The sequence below is a fragment of the Sycon ciliatum genome, chromosome 6 (genome assembly GCF_964019385.1).
Source record: "Sycon ciliatum chromosome 6, ocSycCili1.1, whole genome shotgun sequence".
NCBI lineage: Eukaryota > Metazoa > Porifera > Calcarea > Leucosolenida > Sycettidae > Sycon > Sycon ciliatum.
In genome coordinates this window covers 9,078,610-9,105,849 of record NC_088648.1, presented here as the reverse complement: position 1 = coordinate 9,105,849, position 27,240 = coordinate 9,078,610, and the positions used below count along the sequence as shown (strand labels likewise).

Genomic DNA, 27,240 nt, shown 5'->3' with positions numbered 1-27,240 from the left:
CAACCATGTCTCTGTCAGTGAGCGATGTCCAGCCAAAATGCGCTCTGCTGAGCTGCGAAACGCACTGGCATCCCGCAATTATTTAGACCCGACAGGAACAAAACCTACTCCGCGGACTCGCCTGCTCGAGTTGAAGTTGGCTCCAGACTACTGTACGCGAGGACTTGGCCGCTCCGGCAGCGGAGCAGAACCTAGCCGAGGCAACTGCAGCCCCATCCCTGGCCTGGGAGACTTTAGTCGGGAGGAGGTTCGCGACGCTTGGAGCACGTACCGGTATTGTGCGACTGACGCAGCAGCACACCCCTCCAGGGCCCCCGGAGCTGTTTTCGCACCAGCCCATAATCTTGAAGATGGCTCGGAAATTTAGGTCCCTGATGCTGAGCTCTCCTCTCTAAAGCTGACACCAAGTATTCCTGGCGGCTTTGGCCGGTTTCCCCTCATGTCTGGCCCCGGCTTGGCATTTTTGGGAAGGTTCGTACCATGTAGATAAGGCACCACCATTTGGCCTTAGAAGTTAGATCCTCCCCCTTCCGTTCAACAGACCGGCTGATGTGGACTCTCAGCCCAACGGCGACTCTGCAATGATCCTGCTAAGTCTCTTACTCGTCTTCGAGTACAGCGCTTCCGGACTCTCAGCCCATCTACCGACGCAGTGCTGACACACCCTGTACAGTCCACCCTCCAGCAGTTGACGACGCAACCATGGACCTCATCCGCCAGGGCCTGGCGGCCAGTTCCAGCATAACATGCGCTTCACTGCCGCGCTCCGAACACTTGTCGCCCTGCGCCAGGGCAAGCCACACTCAGGGACTGATCAGTGCCGGCAGCATTGTTCCAGATCCTGTACTTTGAGTGCATTGCCCACTGTGCTAATGGCTAGCCGCATTGGACGGCACTCACATCAAATGCAGTGTAATAGTAATGCAGATAAATCCTGTTTGGGTCAGGTTGTCAGCGCTGCCGGACTCGCGTCCCAACTGCCGAAGTGGTGCCGACACAACCAGCGCAGTCCACCCTCCAGCAGTTGACGACGCAACCATGGACCTCATCCGCCAGGGCCTGGCGGACAGCTCCAGCATGGCATGCGCTTCGCCGCAGCACTCCGAACGCTTGTCGCCCTGCGCCAGGGCAAGCCAACCTCGGGGACTGATCAGTGCCGGCAGCATTGTTCCAGATCCTGTACTTCGAGCACATCGCCCACTATGCTAATGGGCAGCCGCATTGGACGGCACTCACATAAATTGCAGTGTAATAGTAATGCAGATAAATCCTGTCTGGGTCCGGTTGTCAGCGCGTCTGGACTTGCAGCCCAACTGCCGAAGCGGGGCCGGCACAACCAGCGCAGTCCACCCTTCAGCAGTCGATGACGCAACCATGGACCTCATCCGCCAGGGCCTGGCGGGCAGCTCCAGCACAACATACGCTTCGCTGCAGCGCTCCGAACGCTTGTCACCCCGCACTAGGGCAAGCCATACCCAGTGACTGATCAGTGCCAGCAGCATTGTTCCATATCCGGTACGTTGAGCGCATTGCCCACTATGCTAATGGGCAGCCGCATTGGACGGCACTCACATCAATTGTAGTGTAATAGTAATGTAGATAAATCCTGTTTGGGTCAGGTTGTCGACGCTTCTGGACTCGCAGCCCAACTGCCGACGCAGTGGCGACACAACCAGCGCAGTCCACCCTTCAGCAGTTGACGACGCGGGCCGCAACTTTGGACGATCTGGCTGGCGTACAGCACTACCTGCAGTCCACCGTGCCTAGCCCGCACAACCGCGCCATGCTCTGGAGCGCCGTGACTCTGGCCTTCCACGGGCTGCTCAGAGTCAACGAGTACACCTTCACGGCACGGGGCGCCGGCCTTGAGTACAGCGATGCGACCATGTACCCAGACCGCGTGGAGCTGCGCCTGCGTGTGACAAAGACGAGCCAATACGGCAGCGGCCAGGACATTAGCGTCAGGAGGACAGGCTCGCCGACATGCCCGCACACGGCAGCCACCAGCTACCTAGCAGCCCGTGGCTCGGCACCTGGCCCGCTCTATCGCTATGATGACGGCACGCCCCTGAAGCCGCATAACATCAACAGGCTACTACAAACAGCCTTGCCTAACAAAGACGTGCGCAGCCACAGCCTCAGACGAGGCGCTGCAACGCTGGCAGGCAAAGCTGGCGTGCCTGAGTACGTGCTGAAGACCGCCGGCAGGTGGCAAAGCTCTGCCTACCTCCGCTATGTCCGCACCCCTGTCGCAGACAGAGCATTGCCAGCGGCATTGTTCTAGTCTCTGCCCGTTATGCTAATGGGTAGCCGCATTGGACGGCCCTAGCAACAGCTGTAGTGTACATGTGATATACCTATTATACTATAACTATAGTAACGCTACTATAACTATAGTAATGCCGATAATTCCTGTTTGGGTCATGTTGTATTTTGGGAGAACGGTAGGGATCGTGGGTCAGGCCGGCATTGAGCCAAGTGCGCCTACATGTGCTCACAAGTGCATCCCTACCGTATGCGTGTATTGACACGCCGGGCAATTGTTGCCCCCATTAGCCCTGGCATTGGCCAGTCTAACGCACATTGGTGCTTGCGATACTACGGCATTGGTCCATAGTATTGCATACTGCATGCGGCAATTGTTGCCTGCGATACTACGGCATTGGTCCATAGTATTGCATACTGCATGCGGCAATTGTTGCCTGCGATACTACGGCATTGGTCCATAGTATTGCATACTGCATGCGGCAATTGTTGCCTATGCCCTGATAATACAACGCGTAATAGCTCCCAAACAGGTCGGCTTGTGTGGTTGTTAAATATAAGTTTCCGTGCATGGCACGGTAAGTGAAGTTAGCAACCCACCAACAATTACATTCCTAACATAATTTGCACGTACTTGCCATAGCGCATCACGTGCCCGTGCAGAACACGCACTCCGAACTCCCGCGCCCCGGCACGGGACCACGCGGAGCATGCGCATTACTCCGGCTCTCGATGCTGTTTCTTCTTCATCCTTGCTGCGCCAACAGTCAGATCGCTTGACAACCTTGGCCAGTTTTTGAGCACCACCACCCACCCCATCATCTCTAACCATCATTCTATTCTAAGCCATCCCGGAAGGGAGAACGGTAGGGATCGTGGGTCAGGCCGGCATTGAGCCAAGTGCGCCTACATGTGCTCACAAGTGCATCCCTACCGTATGCGTGTATTGACACGCCGGGCAATTGTTGCCCCCATTAGCCCTGGCATTGGCCAGTCTAACGCACATTGGTGCTTGCGATACTACGGCATTGGTCCATAGTATTGCATACTGCATGCGGCAATTGTTGCCTGCGATACTACGGCATTGGTCCATAGTATTGCATACTGCATGCGGCAATTGTTGCCTGCGATACTACGGCATTGGTCCATAGTATTGCATACTGCATGCGGCAATTGTTGCCTATGCCCTGATAATACAACGCGTAATAGCTCCCAAACAGGTCGGCTTGTGTGGTTGTTAACACTTTGTTCTTGCCATTGTCAACCTCAGCATTTCATATTCAGGAGAGATACCAGGAGTCTTACACTCGAGCTTGCAGCTTTGATAAATGCCCACGCGAACGATGTGGGACAGCACGAGCTCCAGAAAAGCGATATGCGCTCTGGGGCGGACTTGTGCGAAGCGCGATGAATTTGCTTGGTGCGAAAGAGAGCTCCGACAAAGTCCGAGACCACCACGGCTTCAGTAAAAAGTAGACATTGCGCAGGAAGGGTCGCACCAATGTTCGAACACAGAAAACAGAGATTCGGACTATCTGACTAAGATGAGGCAAGTCACAAACATAGCGATGTGCGAAGTGACAATTTTAATGACGCGGAGGAAGTACAGTCAACTTCGCTAATAACGACTGCGGATATAACGACAATTCGCGAATAACGACAGCATTTCCATGCCCAGAGCAAAGTCCCTTCCAACTGTGATACGTATAATGAGACTTCGTGTATAACGACACTTCGCGAATAAGGACACCTTTTTGATGCCCCGCCGAGTGTCGTTATAAACGAAGTTGACTGTATGTAGCAGCACTCAATGCTTGTAATCTTGACAATCAACGAGTCATAGTGCTAGTATAGTGTAGACCAGGTAGTCGTGGCTTTTACTCGAGAGTTGCGACTCCCCGGTGTAGTCATTAGAATCATAGGCATACTCACGGCTCTACTGTCTACCAATGTCCGTAGTTTGGCGAAGCTAGGGACCCGGTAACCTGCTAGCCACACATGCGGCAATCTATGCCATCATGGTGTGGGGTTTTGACCGGTGCGCAGTGTCATGTTGAAGGAAAAAGGACGAAAAGCATGTTCCGCAATTGCAATTTTTCCCGCCGCGAGGAGCTGAGTTTTGTCTGGGACTGTAGATGGAGGCCAATGAGAAGCTATGCTGGGTTGAACCTGCATTCGAGGGATGTTTAGCAATAGCTTAGCAGCGCGCCATGAAGGTGAGACCCTTTTACTAGTAGCGACTTGACTGACTCTGACCGTACGCTCGGCAAGGTCATTGCCCTGCGGATGCAGCGGACTGCTGGTGTGGTGATGTATGCCGTACTGCTGCAGGTAGGTTGCAAGCTGTACGCTCTGGACGGTGGGCCATGGTCGGAGACAAACGTCTCAAGGAAAACATGGGTTGCGAAGATGGACTACAACTCGTTGATAACAGGCTTAGGCAGCGATCACACCGAGCTCGATTCAGCCATTCAGCCGAAAAAGCGCTTTTTTACGTCACGATTACCATGGAAATGGCTGAAAAATGTCCTACAAGCGACTTTCAGCCGTAGCTGACTCGCAGCCGTTTTTTCAGCTTGTTTTAGCCACAGCTTGTACAAGCGGCTGAAAGCCAAAATTCAAAAATTATTTTGAGTGCGCTTAGGACACACCATTCATGTAGACTTGTAGTGAACACGAGGCGGCGAACTGATATCGATGTTCTTTCTTGTTTCCGTGCTACATGTATGCCTTCACCTTGGCTTTGGTTTTGACAGTGTCTGTCTATCAAATAGTTCAGTTTGATTTTCTCTGATGACCATGGATTCCTGGACTGCCGGTTCCTCTAGAGCGTAGAATGTTGGAGCTGTGGTTCGAGGCCAAGACAAGGCACCAAACTCACGACTGAATTCATGAAGAAAGGTACGAAGAAGAGAGTGGATTGCGACGGAATTGAAGAACAGCAACCGGCGGAGCAGAAAGCTCAAAATAAGGAAACCATGTCACCCGAATCATCGGGTCCATGTGCACCGAACAAATAAAAAGAGCAAGAAGTCGCAATTCAGGATCCGGGCTTCTTTTGCTTCTTGTTGTTGTTCTTGATTTTTACTTCTTCATCAAAACTGAACACAAGTTGTAGATCGCCACTGTTCTGCTTTCCGATCTCTCGCGAACGTTGGTGTGTTTCGAGGTATTCAAAATTTGGCGGGCAAAAAAAAGCCATTCAAGCTTTGCACACGGTGTCTAGTGTGACCGCTCGACAGGGAGCACACAAGCCAGCTGAGCGCAAGCGATAACAAGCCCAAAGTGGCTTGTTTCGGTGTGACCGCGGCCTAAGCAGGCAGTATTGACATACATGCTAACTCCACATATCTGGAGTAATAATATACTACAACCAGGTAGTTTGCGGAGTCGAATTGCATGAAGTCGGCTGCAACATTCTGCCATGGCAGGTCGGGAAGAGTGTTAGGACGGAGTGCCTAAACCTTCGGGCGGTGAGTGTTGAACACACGGTTTGCAGGACGCGATGAAATTGGCCAGCTGAACACTCAATCCTGGCCAACACACTGACTGCTTGGCACGGGCACGGCACTTCGTGATGCCAAGATGGCCCGAGTTGAGTCGCTGGAGTACATCAGGCGCAAGGACTTTGGGATGACAATCTTTTGTCCATACATAAGTAGACCAAAGCACACAGTTAAGTTGTCTTCAGCGTTGTGCTATAGCCGGATTGAAGGTGCCGGAACATGTTTGGGATGTGACCAGCTGCCTTCGACATACTGGCGAAGTAACTTCCAATCCGGATCGTTTAGCTGATGGTCTCAGATTTCTGCCAGGCGAGCATCAGAGGCCGGCATGCTGTCAACAGTGGCGGAGGCAAACTTTTCAACCTTTTCGTTGAAACTTACAGCACTAGCACAAGACGACTGTAGACCAGGAGAGTGAGAGAGTGCATCAGGACTGACTAGGTGCTTTCCTGGCAGGTGTGATATCGAGAAATCAAACAGCGTCAGACCCAGGCGGAACTGTTAGTTACCTCCTCCCGGTCCCCTTTTCTAGCTGGCCTGCATGCACTCGCGTACTCACCTTTTGTCTCCTTTTGTTCCGTTGGCCTGGGTAGCTACTTGCGCGCCCATAATTGCCATAGCTACCCAGGCCCTTTACCTTGCCGTTCATACTTGATCTCTTTCTCTTTCTCACTCTTCAATAATCACCATGTAGTCGTTTCGTTCGTCCTGGTCTTAGTCATCCCGTCTCTAATAAATGTCGTTCCACTAACCTAACTTGTTCCCGTTGTCCGTTGTCCTAATTCATACTCAACATTGGCGCCCGACCATTGCTCGGAACCCACGACCCTTGTCCTCAACCGCCACTCGTCTCGTCCATGTCCATCTCGTCTCATCTCCAACCTCGTCTTGTCTCCAACCTCTTCTCGTCTATGTTAACCTCGTCTCGTCCATGTCAACCTCGTCTCTTCTATGTCAACCTGGTCTCGTCCAAGTCATGCAGGTCAGCTACTTTCTTTATTTCTCTCTTTCTTTTTCATCCGTCTTTCGTCGTCAAATTTATTTTCGGTTTATTTTATTTTGTGATTTTTGTAGTGTGTGTGCGCGCGGGTGTCCTTCATTAATATTAGGGGTCCGATCATGGTGAGCCACGCTCTTCTATTTATGTCGTATATTAAAGTGTAACTAGGCTGTATTAGCCGTGCAAAATACTAGTAATCAGAATGCAATTCACGTTCCTCGTCAAACTCCAATAGTTATTTTTTGTGCAATGTTTTTGAAGGGGCGTTTGGGCCCGTTGTTATTGGCAATGTACACACTATAAGTAGAACGTTGACGGTTGTAATGATCTGTAGTGAATTTTTAGTACACACTTTTGTGAGGCCCGTGCGTTGTGTGTGTGTGGGTTTTTTTTTGTTTTTTGTTTTTTTTCTCTTCTTCCTCGGTCATTGTTTCCCTTTATTTTTCTCATCGTCTTATTATTTCCCGCGTGGTCGCGGTTCTTTTTTTCACTCAGGGGAGGTATGCTAGGTACCTCCTCCCGTACCTTTTTTAGCTGGCCTGCATGCACTCGCGTACTCACCTTTTGTCTCCTTTTGTTCCGTTGGCCTGGGTAGCTACTTGCTCGCCCATAATTGCCATAGCTACCCAGGCCCTTTTTCTTGCCGTTCAGACTTGATCTCTTTCTCTTTCTCGCTCTCCAATAATCACCATGTAGTCGTTTCGTTCGTCCTGGTCTTAGTCATCCCGTCTCTAATACATGTCGTTCCACCAACCTTACTTGTTCCCGTTGTCCGTTGTCCTAATTCATACTCAACAGAACCGTAAGACACGAGGCAGCACATTATCAACTGCTGTCGAGCTGATCAGGGGAACAAGCAGCTGGTGGTCTGTCTCAACCACGAATTGCTTACCAGTGAGGTAATCGCTGAAGCGTTCACAAGCCCAAGTGATGACAAGGGCCTTTCTTCTCGAACTTAGCATATTTACGTCCATAGCTGTCCGTGATCTAGACACATAGGAAACAGGCTTCCACTCGCCAGGAGGTTGCTGTTGCGAGAGGACTACACAGATGCCATAGCCCGATACGTCTGACGATACCATGGTGGAGTGCATCGGTGAGTAGAGTGCCAAGACAGGGTCTGTTGGCAGGGTAGCGTTCAACTCTTCGAACATTGACTGTTGAGCGGGGGCCCGAGTCCAGCCGTTGTCCTTCTTCAGGAGGTCAAGGGGTGGCTTCGAGACGGTGGCAATCTCGGGAGAGAACTTTCCTTGTTTTTGTACGATTCTAAGAAAGCTCCGGACATCAGAGCCATTCACACATTGCGGGAAATCAGTCAAACCTTGCAACTTGTCTGGATCAGGATGAATGCCATTAGCGTTGAGGACATGGCCAAGGTACTTCACCGATGTCACCTTGAACTCACATTTGTTCAGATTCGGAGTAACCCCAAGATCACACAAGCGCTTCATCGCGCCGTCCAGGTATACGGCGTGGTCTTGACCAGTCTCGGCGAAGATGAACTCGTCATCCTTCTGGCATGTGGTTCCTGGAACGCTGTTCAGGGTACTGGTCATCTTCTTTACCAGTGCAAATTGTTCCGAAGGTTGTGCAATTTTTCTTACTATTCTTGTATCGGCACAGTGGGTTGGTCTAAGACCATGATTGAGAAACGAGGGGTACCAGGTTCAAGTCCTGCTTGGAAGCGGAAGGATTTTTTCCAACCGTGCTGCGACCCACAGTTAATTGGGAGCTCGTGGCCTGGCATCAGTAAAACATGGATGTGGCAAATGGGATTTAGGCCTTGGGCCTATGGTTGGTGGATCTGATCTATCCTCCCCCACCGTTTAGGAGCCGCATCTGACGCCTGATCATGGGGTGGTGGCGTCCCACGGAAGCGGAAAGGTGGTTATTGACCAGGGAGTTGTACGACTCCTTGTTCTTGACCTGCCCGGTACGCGAACCCGTCGAATTCGTGTATCCTCATGTTGTTTCACTCCAAGTGTATAAATCCTATTGTAGTTTCATCATTGTCTTTCGTCACGAATTCCATTGATAATCAAGAAACAAGAACATGTTCTGAAATACTTTTTTCGTCGCTATGGTTGTGATATGAGTGCGCATATAGTTTTATTCATTGCATTATTAAGATTATTGTCTCCACGTCGCCTTTTTACATAACTGTAGAGCACGAGAATACGGTACAATTATTGTGGATCGCTCTGGTCATAGATGGCAACATTGCTTTCAGAGATATGGGAAAGGGTTGCTTGATGTTGACCGCACAGGATCCATCCATTCCACGATATGGCAATTGTCATCAATTCCAGTAGAGTACAGGTACTCGTGCTATCAACATGTCGGTTTGGTTGTTGCTGCTATGGCTGTGTTTAGAATGGGAGAACTCCTCTTGGTAAAGCAGTGTTCCGGCGGAGAGCAGATTGTGTACGCTACTTGCTGGAAGTCACCTGGACCAAGCTAGCATATGATGAGGTGAGAGTTGAAAAAAGTAGGTTGTGTGATGAATGGGTCTACCAGTTTTGTCTGTGAAAACATGCTCGGCTACTGCGAAAACCTTTGCTCTGGAACTACCCCCCCCCCCCCCCCCTCACCTGCACAACTTCTTATCAGTTTGATATGATTTTTGTTCCTGAAACAGGTAGCTTTACGTAAGGTTGGTTAACCCTTTACCGGCAAGTTACTTTTGTATGTGAAATCCATAACATTTAGATGGATGCCAATAACTCACAACGAGGCCACATTTTGTATGTGCAAGTTATGTTTTATTGGAAGTCTAGTACTACTTCTTGACCATGGAAAAAATTATTTTCTCATACCACACACATACGCTGCTAAATTGGCACCTCTACGTCTAAACACGGAAATTGTACACATGCAAATCGTCAGAGTTCCGACATCGACATGATACTACCAAAACAAGTCGACTTCGGAGCGGAAACAAATGCCATAGCCAACACAAACTTCATTGGCCATGCTTCGCTCGCAAAAGAGAGCAGCATCGCCCCAGAATCGCTGTCGGAAAGCTCCGGACGGTCGCACGCACGCCGCGCTGCGCTGCCGTCACTCAGGTACGGAGAAAGTCGATGGCCTAAATTCCGTCTCTGGGAGACTGTCGACACGGGGATCGCTCTCCATGGCTTCCCCACCATAAGCACCATCAGCTTCTTCCAGGTACATCACGACGACATCGTCTTCAGCGGCTGGCGCTCCCCATATTTGCGTGAGAATTTACTTGGCGTGCGCCACGCTCCGTAATTTGAAATTCGCTTGCATCGGCGGCTGGAACGAAGTATTTATCTATCTGTCGTCGGTCACAGAGCGAAGGACTGCTAGGTCCTCGTCGGAGAAGTCATCCGAGGACGATAGGAACTCACTGCGCAAGAGAAAATGCACCTGACGATGTTTTGACGGAGGCGGACGGCATTGTCGGGGCGCACGTATTTCCGTAAGTTTTCGATCGCGCAGTTCTCAATGAAATCAAATGGGACACGCGTGGATCTCTTCAGCTACCGATAGGATCATACCTTGGCTGTGTGAGGGCCACGGGAAATCCCCGTGGGCTGATGCTTCCCGTCACGCCAGGCATGGTTTTGCATGCATGTCGAATGCGTCAACGTTGACGCATTCAAGTATGGGGCTGCCGGTAAAGGGTTAACATGGACGATCTCTATGGAAGCCGGTCGGAATATGATGAAAGAGTACTTTCTGCAGATTAAATGCGTTTCTCTAGTCTATTTCGTCACTGTCTACTTCAAGGTGTGTTGAGTGACATCATCGTGTATAGTGCATCTGTGTTTACCCTTCACTTTAGTCAACTTCTTTTGAGCATGATGTTAAGTATTGAGCAGTGACAGAATGTTCTATCATTTCTTACTGTGTACCTGCGCTATATACGGTGTAAGAAGTAAAATGGCGGGTGTGTTTTCTGTGGTATTTTGGATACGTGATGGTTATTGTGACTAGTGATATTGATAACAGTGAAGAGTGTATCGCGATACCATTATTGGTTCTATGTTTCCAATCCAGGCAAAGGAGATTGTGGAGGAAGCCAGAAGGATAGCTCAAACCGGCGGAAAAACGCAAGCATTGGACTTGATTGAGGTGAAACATGTCGTTAAAGTTATAGGATTACTAACTCTTTGCTTGTGGATGACAGGAATGAATAATTGGTACGAGTTGGGAGTAATGACCTACCGATGTAACCAGATCAAATAGAAATACAGTTAGAAGCTGTGACAATGCACAAGACTGACAAGATACTGAGACATTCAACACTCTGACACCTAGGTCCAACATGTCTCCAAAGCGAAAAGCCAATAACGTTCCAAGGTGGAAAGCTCAGGTTAGGGAAGTCCAATGAGGAGACGTTCAGCGCAAACAGCATGATAACAAGTAATAGTTACATCTCACATGCTAAAGGCGGGGTTGGGGTGGTGGGTAGGGTAGGCGTGGTGGTGGGGGGGGGGGGGTGAATTGGAGTAGCATTGATCCTTATTGGAGACAGGAGAGAACAGGAGAAGCCCAAGATTGCGTTACATCAACACGCACAATTCGACTAGGGAACGAGAGGAAGGATGAGAGAGAAGGAACGAAAAGCAGTGAAAGAATGAAAAGCAGTGAAGAGGTAATGCGAGTGACGGTGAGAGAGAGAGAAAAAGAATGGGAGAGATCTTTCTAGATTTCTTGATGAATTAACTCAAAGACATTGCAATGATGAAGTGACTGATGGACAGAGAGCTGGCAAGATTACTATCAATGTCCCTGTTGATCGTCATTCGAGTCTCCAGGCAACAATTGACAGCTATGTATTGATAGAACCCGCAACTCACTCAGGGATAACCCTATAATTGTATTGTCACAGCAATGGGATACCTGGTTGGATCTGATTGCTCACGATCACCAGCAATGGTAGGCACTGAAATTGGCTATTAAAATGTTCTGGCTAAGAGCAGATAATCCAAGAGTAACAACAGGGGTCACGGGGAAGAGTAGATCAGGATCGCAATAGACGACAGAGTCAATATACAATGACAAGATATATAGGGTGTAATGAGTGTCGAATGTCACCATTTGGTGGAAGCCAAAACTGGAGACATATTTCTCTTCTAGTACTGTCGGTGTTGTAGCAAGCAGAGCAGTCAGATTAGTGATCATTTATTTCTGCTGTGGTCACCAACACAGAATGCGGATAGCTAAAATCTAAAATCTCATTGAATTCCTGGACAAACTGTGTTGAGTTGTGTGTGGTTATGGAGATTGACACTATACGAGTGTGCTCCCTGAGCCCACTATGGACTCCTACATCAATTGCCCTAATAATTGGGTTGAAATACTGGTTACATTGAACAACCTGATAGCAACTAGCCTACTGTCAGATGTAAGCTAGTGTCTAGTGTCTAGTGTCTAGTGTCTAGTGTCTAGTGTCTAGTGTCTAGTGTCTAGTGTCTAGTGTCTAGTGTCTAGTGTCTAGTGTCTAGTGTCTAGTGTCTAGTGTCTAGTGTCTAGTGTCTAGTGTCTAGTGTCTAGTGTCTAGTGTCTAGTGTCTAGTGTATGTACAGCTATGTGGACATACTGTAATATCTACAGTTGCGCTCTGTGAAATTCGACCCGTGTCCATATTTGGCAATCTCAACTTGCACGACCCTGGGTGTCCTGGAAGTGGCACGAATGCAGCTGCATGTAAATATCCGCAATACTACTTGTATAATCACAACTGATCGAGGGCGCCGCCGGCTTTGCAATTTTGGTTGAATTTCACTGAGCGACACTGTAGTTCTAGACAGTGTTCAACTTACATACTTTGGGTATTGTTGTTGTGTACTGCATTTGTATGCTCCAGACCAGCTTGATACGTGAAGAGTTTGGTATTGAGGGTTACACTGATCCTACTGAACTGATTGCCAACGTGTGTGGAGTAGAAGGTTCAGGAAAATCTACCTTCATTGCATCCTTCACAGCAGAAGGTTTCTTCAATAAACTACTACGTCAGGAGAATCAACCGGACTTGAAGGCAAAAGATTTAGCATCCCGAACAAAGGTGAATTGAAACTTGAAAGCAATGTAGAATGCACAAAGTGCTGCAGGTTGTAATTTGGATGAATGCATTGTAAGTCCAAATTGTTAGTGACAAGTTTTGTTTCATTCCAAATAAGCACAAATCAACATGACCGGGGAATTGCAGAATGTAGGTGTTATGAACCCTATCAAAAACGCTAAGCCAATAACAAGGAGAAAGAGAGGTAAACAGAGCCGGGAAGAGTGACTGGTGAAATGTTCATGCTGGTGTCTGCAAGCGTCGTGTGGTCTTATCTGATCACAAGACAAATCTATCAGTACTAAGAAATGACAGACCAAATGAAGATTGCATCAGCAATCTACAAATTACCACCCAGACAATTGTGGATATAAAACTGATAAAGTCATCGTGGTATGCGGTATAAATGACTGAAGGTACTTTGATTATTGGTTGTTGATTGGTTCTATTTCTATCAGTGTTGAAACGAGTGTACCTATAACAAACGAGCGATCAGTTCCACTAGCGAGCAAGCTATCGAGCGAGCTAATGAGCTTCATTGACGTGGCAAAATATAATTTTTTTAAATATTTTTTCTAAATAGCAATGAAAAATATCAATTGTGCACTCATAATCATGTATAAACAATTAAAATGAAACAATTCCAGAACGTTTTCGTGTGACCATCATCAGTGGAACATCGTCACATAGTAAGAATCACTAAAACAACCAGTTATATAGCTAGAGTAACATGAAAAGAAGCGTGAGAATGCAGCACAGCTAGCGGTTATGCATAACGCGTGTAGTGTGAACCTTTGCAGTGTATCTGAGAATGGTAGCAGTAGATGAATGTGGCAGCTGTGAGTGCGTGTGAACAAAAACTGGTGAGTGCGTATTATTTAAAAAGTGTGAGTGCTACAACATTTTCTTTTTGCTTGCATAGAACAGGGTCACGTGTGCGAATATATACAGCTTCCAACACCTGCAACTGCTTAAAGAAACGCGCGCGACAAATAACACTAAACCAGGAATCGTCAAACAACTTACGACAATCCGGACTGGACACCAAATGCTTGTAGATGGCAGACTTGCTCTTGTCGATGTCGAACTCCTCCTCGTCCGTATCACTCTCATCCTCCACTTCCCGTTCCTGCTCACCCTTACTTTCCTCCTGACCATCCTGTTCATCCCCATCATCATCCTCCATCTCCATCTCCTCATGCCATCGCTTCTTTCTCCTTGACGTGTTCACTGCTGCGCCCGTACTTTCACCTGCCACTACTGGTTCCGCCTTCTCCATTTTTCTCAGTCGTGTCTCCGCTAGTCTCTGGCTTCTCCTCAGATTCGTTTTTCCTCCATTTTCATTTCGTTCTCCTGGTGATCTTTCCGTTACCGCCATCGGGTTTGTTAATGAACGGTCGTCCGGTGGTCTCCCATGCCGTGTTGTTGTCGTCAAGAGTGACACCAGATTCGTGTGTTGCGCTACTGTTGAGTCCGGTGTTGTATCCGTTTCTGGTTGTGTTGTAATACTGACAGGCGTAGTAGTAGGCAACGGGTGTTTTCTCGGCCTCCCACGCTTTGGCCTGCCTGCCCTGGCCGCTTTTGACAACAAGGACAATGGGACGTGTTGTTTGATACGTTCGGACAAGTGTTGAAGCGTCCTGCCAACATACCGACTACCGCACTGTCGGCATTCAAAATGATAAATGAGGTGACTCAAATGATGGGTCGGCAGGACGTCCTTCAACACCGTGAACGAACGTATCGTGGTGAAGACAGTTACTACATTCACTGCATAGTACGTCTTCTGGACAATAGACTTGACACTACGACTGACCTTTGTCGACTCCGCGCCTTTCCAAGGCAGGCACAGGAAGACACGACAAGGAGCCGGGCCGATTGTCAGTTCCTTACGGGGCGCATTGTTCGTGAGTAGTTTCGCTAATAGTGATCCTGGATATCCGTTCTTAAGAAAGACAGAGCGAAGGAAATCAAGTTCTGCTTGCAGTTTACTCTCGGAGCAAATGCGTCTTGCCCTGTCAGCTAAGTTTCGGACTAGATTGGTCTTGTATTGCGAAGAGCAATATGAATCGTACATAATATACTGACCAGTGAATGTAGGCTTACGATACACCGATGTCACACCACCCTCACATGTCTTTTCCACGAGTACATCTAAAAACGACAATTTGTTGCAATCCTCGTGTTCACATGTGAAGCGTAATGCAGGGTGGACATCATTCAACTCATCTAGAAAGGCTTCACTGTCACGTCTTGTTTCGAAATAGGTAAATGAGTCGTCCACAAATCGAACGTACAACTGAGGCCACTTTATTTTGTCCATTCTCGATTCGCAATATCCAACGAAGACATTTGCCAGTACCGGGCCCAACGGAGACCCCATCGCCACACCGTCTGTCTGCTTATACATAACATCACCAAACGAGAACTCTACGCCACTCGTCACCATCAGCATCAAACGTCGAAATGCTGTCTCCGGTAACCATGGAAGATCAATGTCATCATCATTGTGGTATAGTCTTCGCGCGCAGATATCTATTGTCTCGTCTAGTGGTACGTTTGTAAACAAGCTTACAACATCGAAAGAGCACATATGGGCAGTAGGCGAGAGTAAACTGCAAGCAGAACTTGATTTCCTTCGCTCTGTCTTTCTTAAGAACGGATATCCAGGATCACTATTAGCGAAACTACTCACGAACAATGCGCCCCGTAAGGAACTGACAATCGGCCCGGCTCCTTGTCGTGTCTTCCTGTGCCTGCCTTGGAAAGGCGCGGAGTCGACAAAGGTCAGTCGTAGTGTCAAGTCTATTGTCCAGAAGACGTACTATGCAGTGAATGTAGTAACTGTCTTCACCACGATACGTTCGTTCACGGTGTTGAAGGACGTCCTGCCGACCCATCATTTGAGTCACCTCATTTATCATTTTGAATGCCGACAGTGCGGTAGTCGGTATGTTGGCAGGACGCTTCAACACTTGTCCGAACGTATCAAACAACACGTCCCATTGTCCTTGTTGTCAAAAGCGGCCAGGGCAGGCAGGCCAAAGCGTGGGAGGCCGAGAAAACACCCGTTGCCTACTACTACGCCTGTCAGTATTACAACACAACCAGAAACGGATACAACACCGGACTCAACAGTAGCGCAACACACGAATCTGGTGTCACTCTTGACGACAACAACACGGCATGGGAGACCACCGGACGACCGTTCATTAACAAACCCGATGGCGGTAACGGAAAGATCACCAGGAGAACGAAATGAAAATGGAGGAAAAACGAATCTGAGGAGAAGCCAGAGACTAGCGGAGACACGACTGAGAAAAATGGAGAAGGCGGAACCAGTAGTGGCAGGTGAAAGTACGGGCGCAGCAGTGAACACGTCAAGGAGAAAGAAGCGATGGCATGAGGAGATGGAGATGGAGGATGATGATGGGGATGAACAGGATGGTCAGGAGGAAAGTAAGGGTGAGCAGGAACGGGAAGTGGAGGATGAGAGTGATACGGACGAGGAGGAGTTCGACATCGACAAGAGCAAGTCTGCCATCTACAAGCATTTGGTGTCCAGTCCGGATTGTCGTAAGTTGTTTGACGATTCCTGGTTTAGTGTTATTTGTCGCGCGCGTTTCTTTAAGCAGTTGCAGGTGTTGGAAGCTGTATATATTCGCACACGTGACCCTGTTCTATGCAAGCAAAAAGAAAATGTTGTAGCACTCACACTTTTTAAATAATACGCACTCACCAGTTTTTGTTCACACGCACTCACAGCTGCCACATTCATCTACTGCTACCATTCTCAGATACACTGCAAAGGTTCACACTACACGCGTTATGCATAACCGCTAGCTGTGCTGCATTCTCACGCTTCTTTTCATGTTACTCTAGCTATATAACTGGTTGTTTTAGTGATTCTTACTATGTGACGATGTTCCACTGATGATGGTCACACGAAAACGTTCTGGAATTGTTTCATTTTAATTGTTTATACATGATTATGAGTGCACAATTGATATTTTTCATTGCTATTTTACGACTGTTGTCTCCTCGTCGGTTATTTAAATATTTTTTCTAAGTTCGATATTTTTCAGCTGGTTCAAATTATCACCGCCGGCATTTGGCGTTGCTGCTGCTTCACTTCGGACAGCTGTTTGGTGTCGAGATGTTTTTTCAGCGCCGTCATCGAGCAGCCTTTGAAAGAATAGGTCGTTTTCAAAGATTGCAAGTAGCCCTGTTCTTCGCTGCATTGCGGGAGAAAACTTCCAAACGACTGAGCGTAACTTTCACTCGAATGAAGAGTTGACAGAAGCATGTCTTGCTACAGGTCAGCAGATGCGGAACAAGACATCAGTGGAGTCCACCAAAGCTGCAACGACAACTGAAAAAAGCTCAGTGTTGACATGTCGTGCAGGTATACAGTCACTGTAACTGCGAGTGATTTTCACTTTGCGTGGGACTGGACTCTCGATCGACCAGGGAGTCGTAAAATATTCTACGACTCCCCGGTCGACCTGTACTACCATGTGCACGGAGCACGGTGTACGGTGTTCGTTAGCGCAAACGAGCTGGCCGCACTAGCGAGCCGAGTTTCTGGCGAGCGAGCTAACGAGTACCCTGTGAGATTGTTTCAACACTAATTTCTATCAATAACTGATTACATTGCTATGTAAGTATGTTATATACACATAGCATTACTACCAGAGCTACCGTACTGGCGTGATTAGAACCCTCTCTCGAATAGCGGCCAAGTTTGGTTTTCTTTTGCTAATTTTCTTGTCCATGTCACCTTACTGGTGGTTTCAGGATCAAAATCACAATTCTTGTTGCCATTTCTGGGGAGTCGTGATAGTTTAGAGTGAACATTAGGCTCTGTTTTTGTTTTTTGCCTTCTTTGCTTTTATCATGGGTAACGTAATGTGCCAGTATTGAAAGATAGTGCCCCCTGGGGGCACTAGGGGGCACTAATCGCGAGAGTACAGTATTCTGTTGCTGTAGAACAAAGTGGTTGCAGTGAGCTAAGTATGATTCGTACACTGTTCTCTTTCTCAGGGCACATTAATTTTGTTTTTTTTATCTGTTCCATAATTATAGGGAATTGAAGAAACCATTTACAACCACTCGCAGGTGAAGGTGCATTTTCGCGACTTTGCTGGCCAAGAGCATTACACCGAGTCGCATGACATATTCACGGTTGCCATGACAGCACCATCTGTTGCCGCAATAGTGGTGGACGGCACAGAGGTGATTGATGAGATCACACAGACTGTCAGTGCAACCGCAGCCAATATTGTTTGTCGCCTGTCTGCACCTGATGATGGTAAGTGATAAGCAATGAATGATTTTCTTGCATGTCACATGATCCATTCTCGCAATTTTGAACACTGCAACTAAATCCCAACCTGCAACCACAAAGTTAAAACGAAAGGCACAAACCGTTCCAGTTTCCTGCTCAATCATAACTTTTCTCTGCAGAAAACGAGCAACAGTTGATCACCAGCCTGCCCTGGTTCCCATATCACTCAAACTAGTTACACAGTTACATGATCTTGGGATGGAGAGACATGCCACCTACTCCATTTGGTATACAAGCGGAAAATGGGAATTCTATGCTGTCCGGGATTGATTAGCTGCGTAATCATGGACTGGTATTCCTTGTTATTGGCAATTGTGTCACTTTGTCTTCGTGAATTATCAGGCTCTCTACAGACTGAGCAACAAGACCAGCAGCACCACCAGCACCAGCAGCAGACGCAGCAGCAACAACACCAGGAAGAACTGCAACAGGCGCAGAGACTTGATGTCATTGCGATTGCCACACGAGCTGATAAGCTAACACCTGAAGAGTGCGCTGAAGTGGAGAAGGCCATAAAGAGAGGAATGAAAGCATTCTCTCAGCACTTGGATCTCTGCTTTGTGAGAGTAGTGGATGCTAGAAAGTCCGACAGTTCCAGCATGAATGATCTTAGGAGACTATTCATGAGCTTGGTGAACCGAGTGTTGACTGTAAGATTTCTTCTTTGGCCGAATTTGATAACCTTTCTCTGTGTTGAGTGTTGGTCGAGTAGCTGGTCGAGCAGCCCCCCCCCCCCCCCCCCCCACAAGGATGCGCTTTACAGAACCGCTATGCATTTAATTGTTTTATGGTACAATGCAAAATGAAAATATCACCACTCAGTATGCCTATATTGCGCTGTCAATACACTGATGTTAATCGGAAAAGGCGCAACACCATATTGGTCCTATACTTCTATTCAAACTTGCGCTGTCTTGCCGAAATGCGAAGCGTGTGACCTGCAAGATGTGTGTTTGTATGGAAACTGCTGACCAACTCTCACACAGTACATTGGTGCATCAGTCATGCACATACTAGAGTGACGGGGTGTGCAAAGACAGTTAGTACTAATTGATATTGTGAATGTGAAGAAGAGGCTGGTGCGACTTCGGCGATACTTGGGGAATTGTGTGTTGCTGGATACATAGTAGCTAGTGCTTTCCCTGCCGACTTGAATTCTCACTTGCCTGACTCACGACTGCCATCCAGGGTACACAAGAAGTCTATCGAACCGTCCACTCGGCAAACCTGCAAGAAAGCACCACTCCCTGCTCAATACACAGTGTGTCGGGGAATATAACCCTCATCAGTTGAGCTTGAGTAGGCTGAGGAATATTGTGTCTGAAAAGCACCACTTATATAGTCCTCTCCAGGCCAAATCATCACCAGGGATACAAACTTACAGAGACACTCCATTTCCAGCGCGGCAAACACCACGTGAACACCAGATAGCAGCGTGAGTCAGTGTCGCTCATGGAGGTGCTGAACAAACGCTGAGGACCGTTGGCGACTCACAACATTGTTGCTTCCAAACCAAGGAATTCGCAAGCCCGCACTGGGGTCAACAATGTTCAGCACCTCCATGAGCGACACTAACTCACGCTGCAATCTCGTGTTCACGTGGTGTTTGCCGCGCTGCAAATGGAGTGTCTTTGTAAGTTTGTATCCCTGGTGATGATTTGGCCTGGAGAGGACTATTTAAGTGGTGCTTTTCAGACACAATCTTCTTCAGCCTACTGAAGCTCAACCGATGAAGGGTGAATTCCCCGAAACACTGTGTATTGAGCGGGGAGTGGTGCTTTCTTGCAGGTTTGCCGAGTCGAAGATTCGATAGACTTCTTGTGTACCCTGGATGGCAGTCGTGAGTCAGGCAAGTGAGAATTCAAGTGACAGAAAAAGAGAGGGCTCCCACGTATGCAGCAACACATAATTCCTTTTCCTTATAAGAAGTTTTGGGCGAATCCACATAGATACAATGTTAGTGTCGTATTTTACAAGAACATACTAGGTTTCTCGTGTGCTCTGTATGACAGTCGTGAGTCAGTGAAGTGTCAAGTCAAGTCGGCGGAAAAGTGCGAGCTCCCGTGTGGCAAGCAAACGCTTTCACATGCCGCTACCACTAATTCGCACTTTTTCAACTTTGACTACAGAAATCTCCCAAGCAACCACGTTTGCTGCAGAAGGCTCGAAAGCATTTGGATGAGGTTCAGGCATCTATGCCCAATCCATACTGCTCAAGAGATGAGTTTGTGCTGGCATTCCACAAGGCAATTCAAGGAACCAGCACTGCACCGCGAGAACGATTCGCTGACAGGATAGACAGATATCTACGCATCTTGAGTGCATATGGATATGTAAGGGTAACGCATGCCTAGAAATGATGACATGTGATGATGAATTTCTGTGTGTACATATAGAATGATTTCCTTGTTCTCCCTGAGGTTTGCTATGCTCAAAGCCCATTATGACTTCAAGCTTTGGAAGGCTTTGCCGGCTGGGTGCCCTTATAACCTGCACAATGTGTGACATTCAATATATCACTCCTGTCGTGGCCCAACTCGAATGAGTTGACAAACACGTAATCCTGCCAATTTGGGAAAAATCGAACTGAGTTACACTGAGAACATCATGAACCGCACACACACACACACATGCGCGCACGCTCGCATGCACGCCCACACACACAGACGCACGCCCCCCCCCCCCCACACACACGCACGCACACACAGCACATACACAAACACACCCACACACATGCACACACACACACAACACACAACACACTGCACACACGCACGCCGACCCGCCCGTGCGCAAGCGCACGCACGCCCACGCACGCACTCACGCGCGCGCACGCGCACACACACACAACACACACAGCACACTAAAATTCAATGGTGCTCTAGCTAATGAAGCTCTTTGGAGGAGAATGTAACCTAAAACTGGTTGCTGTATGCACACCAATAGCCCGTTAGGTTGTATATTTGAGCTTTATACAATAGATATTGGGAGTCAAAACTTAACTTCAGTTGTCCCTCTCTAATCCGTCACCTTTTGCAGCAGCATTTTCTGCTGGATAAACAAGGGTGCTGGATTATCAAATCCTGCTCTCCAACCTGGCCCACCTACAAACATGTTTGTGTTGTAAGTTAAAACGCAGAGATTTCTGTGTCAATCTAATTACTTTGTGGAATGCATGTCTATACAATGCATAGGATAGTTGCAAGGGTATGTTACATGTGTAGATTGCTACATGATAAGTTAGTTCATGCATGTCATGCACTCACCAAACTAACATAGCTGTGCAAGGGTACGGTATGCGATGTACAACTGTTCGATTATAAAATCGAAATATGTACAGTTTGAGCGATTCGCTGTAGAAAATCGCTACGGGAGCCGGAATTCAAGTGCCGGATTAAAGCATCGAAACTGAACTGAAAAATCCGTTTTGCCAGAAAGTGGGCTGCTTTGCAAGGGTTCTGGATAAACAAGTGCCGGAAAAGAGATAAGAGATAAGAGATAAGAGAGGGAAATAGACGTTTCTTTGTACTTGATGTGCATTTCTGTTGTGTGCATGTGTACGTGTGTGTATGTGGGTGTGGGTGTGTGTGTGTGCATGGGTGCGCGCACTCATGTGTATGTGTGTGTGCATGCGTGCACGCACCCATGTGTGTGTGTGTGTGTGGGTGGGTGCATGTGTGTATGTGTACATGTGTACATGTGTGTGTTTGTGTGTTTGTGTGTGTGTGTGTATGTGTGAGTGTGTGTGAGTGTGTATGTGTGTGTGTGTGTGTGTGTGTGTGTGCATGTGGTATGCCTTTGATACTGCTAAAGGTTATCACATTCCCAGAGCTGAATGATCTGGTGGTTCATCAGCCTCGCTGGCTCCTGCAGGACGTGATCGGGTTTATGTACTCGTCCAACGTCTTCCCCCACCGCCCTGATGGCAGTGCCAGGGAATACAAGATGAGTGAAGAGGAGTTCGTCCGTTCACTGACTTCATTCGCCAAAGTCGGAAAAAATGCTCCGCTCTGCGTGCGTATGGTTCTACAGCTCGGCTTGTCCATCCGCTATCAGAAGGATATCCTTGCTCTCTCCCTGTTTCCCGAGTGCACACAGCCATTAAAGGTGCACAGAGCCTTCATGACCTCACAAGTGATGGTAGGTTCTGTGTATACCTGCAATGGCTGTGTGCCATTCTCATCTGGTCTCATTGTTCAATGCCAAGCACGTGTATACGACTACTCCGCCTGCTTTTTCGCCAGTACTGATCCCATGTTCTTCAAGAACACCATCATTGTCCACCCGTATCCGCACACAACAGCGCTGATTGTGTTTTCGTCCGACCGTCAGCGCTGTTGTATTGCAGTGACGTCCAGTTACGGTACGTACCTGCAAGTGGTTCACCACGTCCACTGGTTATTTCAAGATCTCTTCCTTGACCTACTGAAGAGATACAGTCGTGGTACTTCGGTAGAGCGCACTGTCCTCAGCCTGAGCAGCATGCGTCAGCTTATCCAGCAATCCGCTTCACCAGCTGCCATCTGTCCAGTGGTTGCTTCCTACCTGTCCGAAGCCGTCATTCTTGCCGCAAGCAGTGTGCAAAGCAAAGATGTCAAGGACGCCAGCGGTGTGTTCGTTGACTCGGTGCAGGATCTTCATCACGTTCCTGCCACGCACGTCAGTATGCTTCCTGCCACATGTACTGATCGCCTGGAGAGTCTGCGAGATTCCGCATTCCTTAGCGATCTCCAATCAAGCCTAGATGTGAGTGAGAGGGAAATCAGCCGACTTGGTGGCCCCCAATCAGTGTCGCCCGCTGGACCCAGTCGGCTGAATGCCTCGCTGGTGTTGTTGGCATGGTGCCGACAATCTCATCGTCACACATCTACTGTGCTATACAGCAGGTTAGCTCAGCACTGCTTTTCTTCGCCATTCTCCGTTTTCTACCGAGAGATCTGCAGGATGCTGGTGGAGAATGAGAACATGGTGAGCGGAATAAGAATTTTTTAAAGTTTTCCGTAACTATGAATCTCTGCTGCCAATATTCATAAACAAAATTACAAATTTGCTTGAATGAGAACGGTGCGTGTTTTGTTTGATTATATCAAAATTGAATATCATGAACTTGTAGTTTGTATTCTTCTCCTTATGAAGCAAGAAGTTTTAGATGATATCAGTCATTCGCAACAATGCATTTTAGATAATATCTGTTTTCACTTGGTACAATTTCTATAACTAGATTTCACTTGGTAAAAGGTCCAGAACAACCTTGGCTAGACTACAAAATAATTTAAGTTTTCTAGCCTCTCAAGGAACCTTTGTTATGCAAAGCTAAGTGTGTGTGTATGTGTGTGTGTGTGTGTGTGTGTGTGTGTGTGTGTGTGTGCGCACGCACGCGCGTGGGTGTGTATGAGTTTGCATGTTTGTGTGTACATTTGCATACATGTGTGTGTACATGTGTGTGTGTACATGTGTGTGTGTACATGCGTATGTGGGTGTGTTGGTGTATATGTATGTGCACGTGTGTATTCTCATGAAGCTGATGGAAGCATTCCCGGACATCATCACCTATGAACAGCGGCAGTTGAAGGAGCAAGAACGTCTTCGTTGCCAGGCCGACAGTGAGTACATTGTGCATTTCCGCTATCAGGAAGCCTGTACTATAAGCTCTGTGCCCACCAAATCCAGACAATATCCATCTCCATTCTTTTTTAAACCAATTTAGCTCCAAAATCTGATATTAAACTGGCCTGAAGAGTATACTTGTTTGCTATGCTCCACATTTAGCTTAAAAACTACATAAAGACTATTAGGATTAAAAGCATACAGTACTAATTGGAAAAGCAGTCAATGCGTAAAATACGCAGCAAACCTTAAATTTCAGGAGCTTTAACCATTTCCCATTGTCAAAATCTGAATGTGATGATGGTTTTCCGTATTGATTTGTTTGTTTGTTAGAAACAATGGAGAATACTTGCACCCATGTTTATACACAGTCTACAGTCTAATGTGATAATAGAGAGGTTCCGCACTACGTAAAGTTGAGCAACTTTACGTTAGTGGGTGGGAAAAACCCGTGAATTCGCGAGTTTGCACTCCACTTACGGGAAGTTGTCTACGGAGAGTACGTAGATAGGGCTCTGATAACGTAGCTGGTCCGTAAGTGGATTGGGATACAAATTTATGACTCTCTACCCATGTCGATCTGGTCGTACACTGTCGCGTTCGGAGTTGCCCAGGGCAGCTACGTGATTTGAAAACTCTGTATGGCGGAACCCAGATGCGCATGCAGTTTACGTAAGACTTTCCGTAGATCGACTACGTTTTTACTAACGTAATTACGTTATGCGGAACCTCTCTAATATCAGCGTTCCTGTTCTATAGAAAATATACTTGTAAAAAAGACCAAGGAACTACAAGTTTGGACTCGGCTGAAGAGCCAAGGATAAATTTATAGCAAAGAAAAATGGACCAATCGACTCAGTATCGTGCAATATTATGGCATGAGCTGATTGTTTAGTAACTGCCAGTGGTGTTAGTGGAGATTATGGCATAATTTGTACTACTGTACTAGTTGATTGATCTGTTGATTGTTTTCTTTACTATGAACTACAAGTTACGCCATAATGTCCACTAACACCACTAATTACTAAACAATCAGCTCATGCGAAAAACAAATTAAAGACACTGACCGACTGTACTGACGTTCTCCACTAACGGGCTAACATTGTTTAGTAACTGGTGGTGTTAGTGGACATTATCGCGCAACTTGTAGTTCCTTGGTCCTCTATATTTTCTTTAAATTAATCCTTGGCTCTCCATCCGAGTCCGTTCCTGTTCCAGTCTTTGTTTTCCACGCTTCCAGTGTTTGTCTTGCACACAAACTCTTTGTACTTAATTATTATCATTATTATTTCTCACGGTGGCCGTTGTCCAATAAGAGAGATGCAATTCCTAATGGTGATTATATGAAGCTATGGGGTAACATTAGTTGAAAATATGGTCATACTGATAGTTGAAAAGTTGATCGCTAGGGAGTGTACAGGGTATGTGTTATGTTTGTCTATATGTCCTCTAACAGATGTTCCATTGGCGGATGATTGGTTCTCGTCTGCACCCAAGACGTCATTCCTGGGCCAGAATCCCTCGTGAGTATAACATTTATCTCAAGTTGGTTTCATTTCTCATTGTGATGAATGGATGTTAGTGGAAATTCCTCTTAAGAACTCCACTGTACTCTGCAGTACCTATGAAGTGCACATTGTATTCTGCAATCACATCTGTTACTATGGTTAATAACCAGACATTGGAAAGTATGTATTTATGACAATGGTTTTCATCTCTACTTCTGTATGTGTGTGTGTGTGTGTGTGTGTGTGTGTCTGTGTGTGTGTGTGTGTCTGTGTGTGCCTCTGTGTGTGTGTATGGGTGTGTGTGTGTGTGTTTATGTTTGTGTGTGTATGTGTGTGAGTTTGTATTTGCCTGTGTGTGCCTGTGTGTGTGTGTTTTTATTTGCCTGTGTATGTCTGTGTGTGTGTGCGTGCGCGTTGGTTTGAGCGAGCCTGCACATGTGATTTTGTGTGTATGATGTTATCTCTATGCGGGTATGCGTGTTTCTGTGTCTATGTATTTGATGTGTTGTTTTGATTTACAGCGTGGGAATGCTACGATCTCACCTCCATGCAATGCGTGTTACGGATAAGCTGATCGTGGACTCTGATCACTACACTCTGGTCCAGGGTGAGTCCATTTTACTTCACAATCTCTGCTACTTCATATTCATGATGATCACTCGCCTAGACAGGACTTCACGTTATTTACTAGTGTTCTCTTGATCTCTCTCCTTGTTTGAACAGAAGCCGAAGCAGCAGCAGCAGTCTCAGCAGCAAGTCAACCAGCAGCAAGTCAACCAGCAGCAGGAGTAGCAGCAGGAGTTGCATCAGCAACAGCAGCACCGGGAGTAGCAGCATCAGCAGCAGCATCAGCAGGAGCATCAGCAGCAGCAGTACCACCACCACCAGGAGTAGCAGCATCAGCAGCAGCATCAACAGCAGCATCAGCAGCAGCAGCAGCAGCACCACCACCACCACCAGGAGTAGCAGCAGCAGCAGCAGCAGCAGCAGCAGCATCAGCAGCAGCAGCAGCAGCAGCAGCAGCAGCAGCACCACCACCACCACCAGGAGTAGCAGCAGCAGCAGCAGCAAGTCAAGCAGCAGCACCAGGAGTAGCAGCATCATCAGCAGCAACAGAAGCATCAGAGAGCACAGGTATGTGAAGAACCACAATTCCCAGCATAACGACTATCCCACCCAAACACTTCACCTTCGCGTACACCTCCACTTTTTACAAAACAACCTCCACTTACTACAAAACCACCTCCACTTTTTACAAAACCACCTCAACTTTTTTACAAAACCACCTCCACTTTTTACAAAACCACCTCCACTTTTTACAAAACCACCTCCACTTTTTACAAAACCACCTCCACTTTTTACAAAACCACCTCCACGTTTTACCACACCACCTTCACTTTTTACAAAACCACCTCCACTTTTTACAAAACCACCTCCACTTTTTACAAAACCACCTCCACTTTTTATAAAACCACCTCCACTTTTTTACAAAACCACCTCCACTTTTCCCCATCACCACCACTTTGCCACACTATCTCTATGCCCTGTTCTAACTCCAACTCTGTAGTACCCGTCCAGCTCCGCATTGTCCGACCAAGTCTAGCTCTGCTCTACCCTACACTTTGTGCAGAAACCATAGGGAAATACAATGAGACATTTCGAAATATAATGTTGGAAACTCATCCTCGGATTCTCCTGTTGTTTCTGTTAGAATAGTGATATTGTATACAGAGTAGATGTGTGTGTGTGTGTGTTTCATGACTGCGTGTGTTTCATGACGTAACCTCTGTGTGTGGTTCGTGACGTAACCTCTGCGTGTGGTTCATGACGTAACCTCTGCGTGTGTTTCATGACGTAACCTCTGCGTGTGTTGCATGACGTAACCTCTGCGTGTGGTTCATGACGTAACCTCTGCGTGTGTTGCATGACGTAACCTCTGCGTGTGTTGCATGACGTAACCTCTGCGTGTGTTT

The 27,240-nt window shown here is 47.4% G+C and overlaps 1 protein-coding gene across 2 annotated transcripts in view; it reads left to right on the top strand.

Annotated features, from left to right (window-relative positions):
• LOC135819301 (uncharacterized) overlaps positions 1-27,240 on the top strand; it is a 76,006-nt gene that overhangs the window by 29,618 nt on the left and 19,148 nt on the right. For both annotated transcript variants that reach the window (XM_065332485.1, XM_065332484.1), the window contains 11 exons: positions 9,145-9,243; positions 10,798-10,872; positions 12,611-12,808; positions 17,891-18,116; positions 18,495-18,802; positions 20,282-20,485; positions 21,966-23,120; positions 23,674-23,755; positions 25,216-25,282; positions 25,789-25,874; positions 25,991-26,401. In XM_065332485.1, the coding sequence (XP_065188557.1) occupies positions 9,145-9,243; positions 10,798-10,872; positions 12,611-12,808; positions 17,891-18,116; positions 18,495-18,802; positions 20,282-20,485; positions 21,966-23,120; positions 23,674-23,755; positions 25,216-25,282; positions 25,789-25,874; positions 25,991-26,401 (2,911 nt within the window). The remainder of the gene's footprint in view (positions 1-9,144; positions 9,244-10,797; positions 10,873-12,610; positions 12,809-17,890; positions 18,117-18,494; positions 18,803-20,281; positions 20,486-21,965; positions 23,121-23,673; positions 23,756-25,215; positions 25,283-25,788; positions 25,875-25,990; positions 26,402-27,240) is intronic.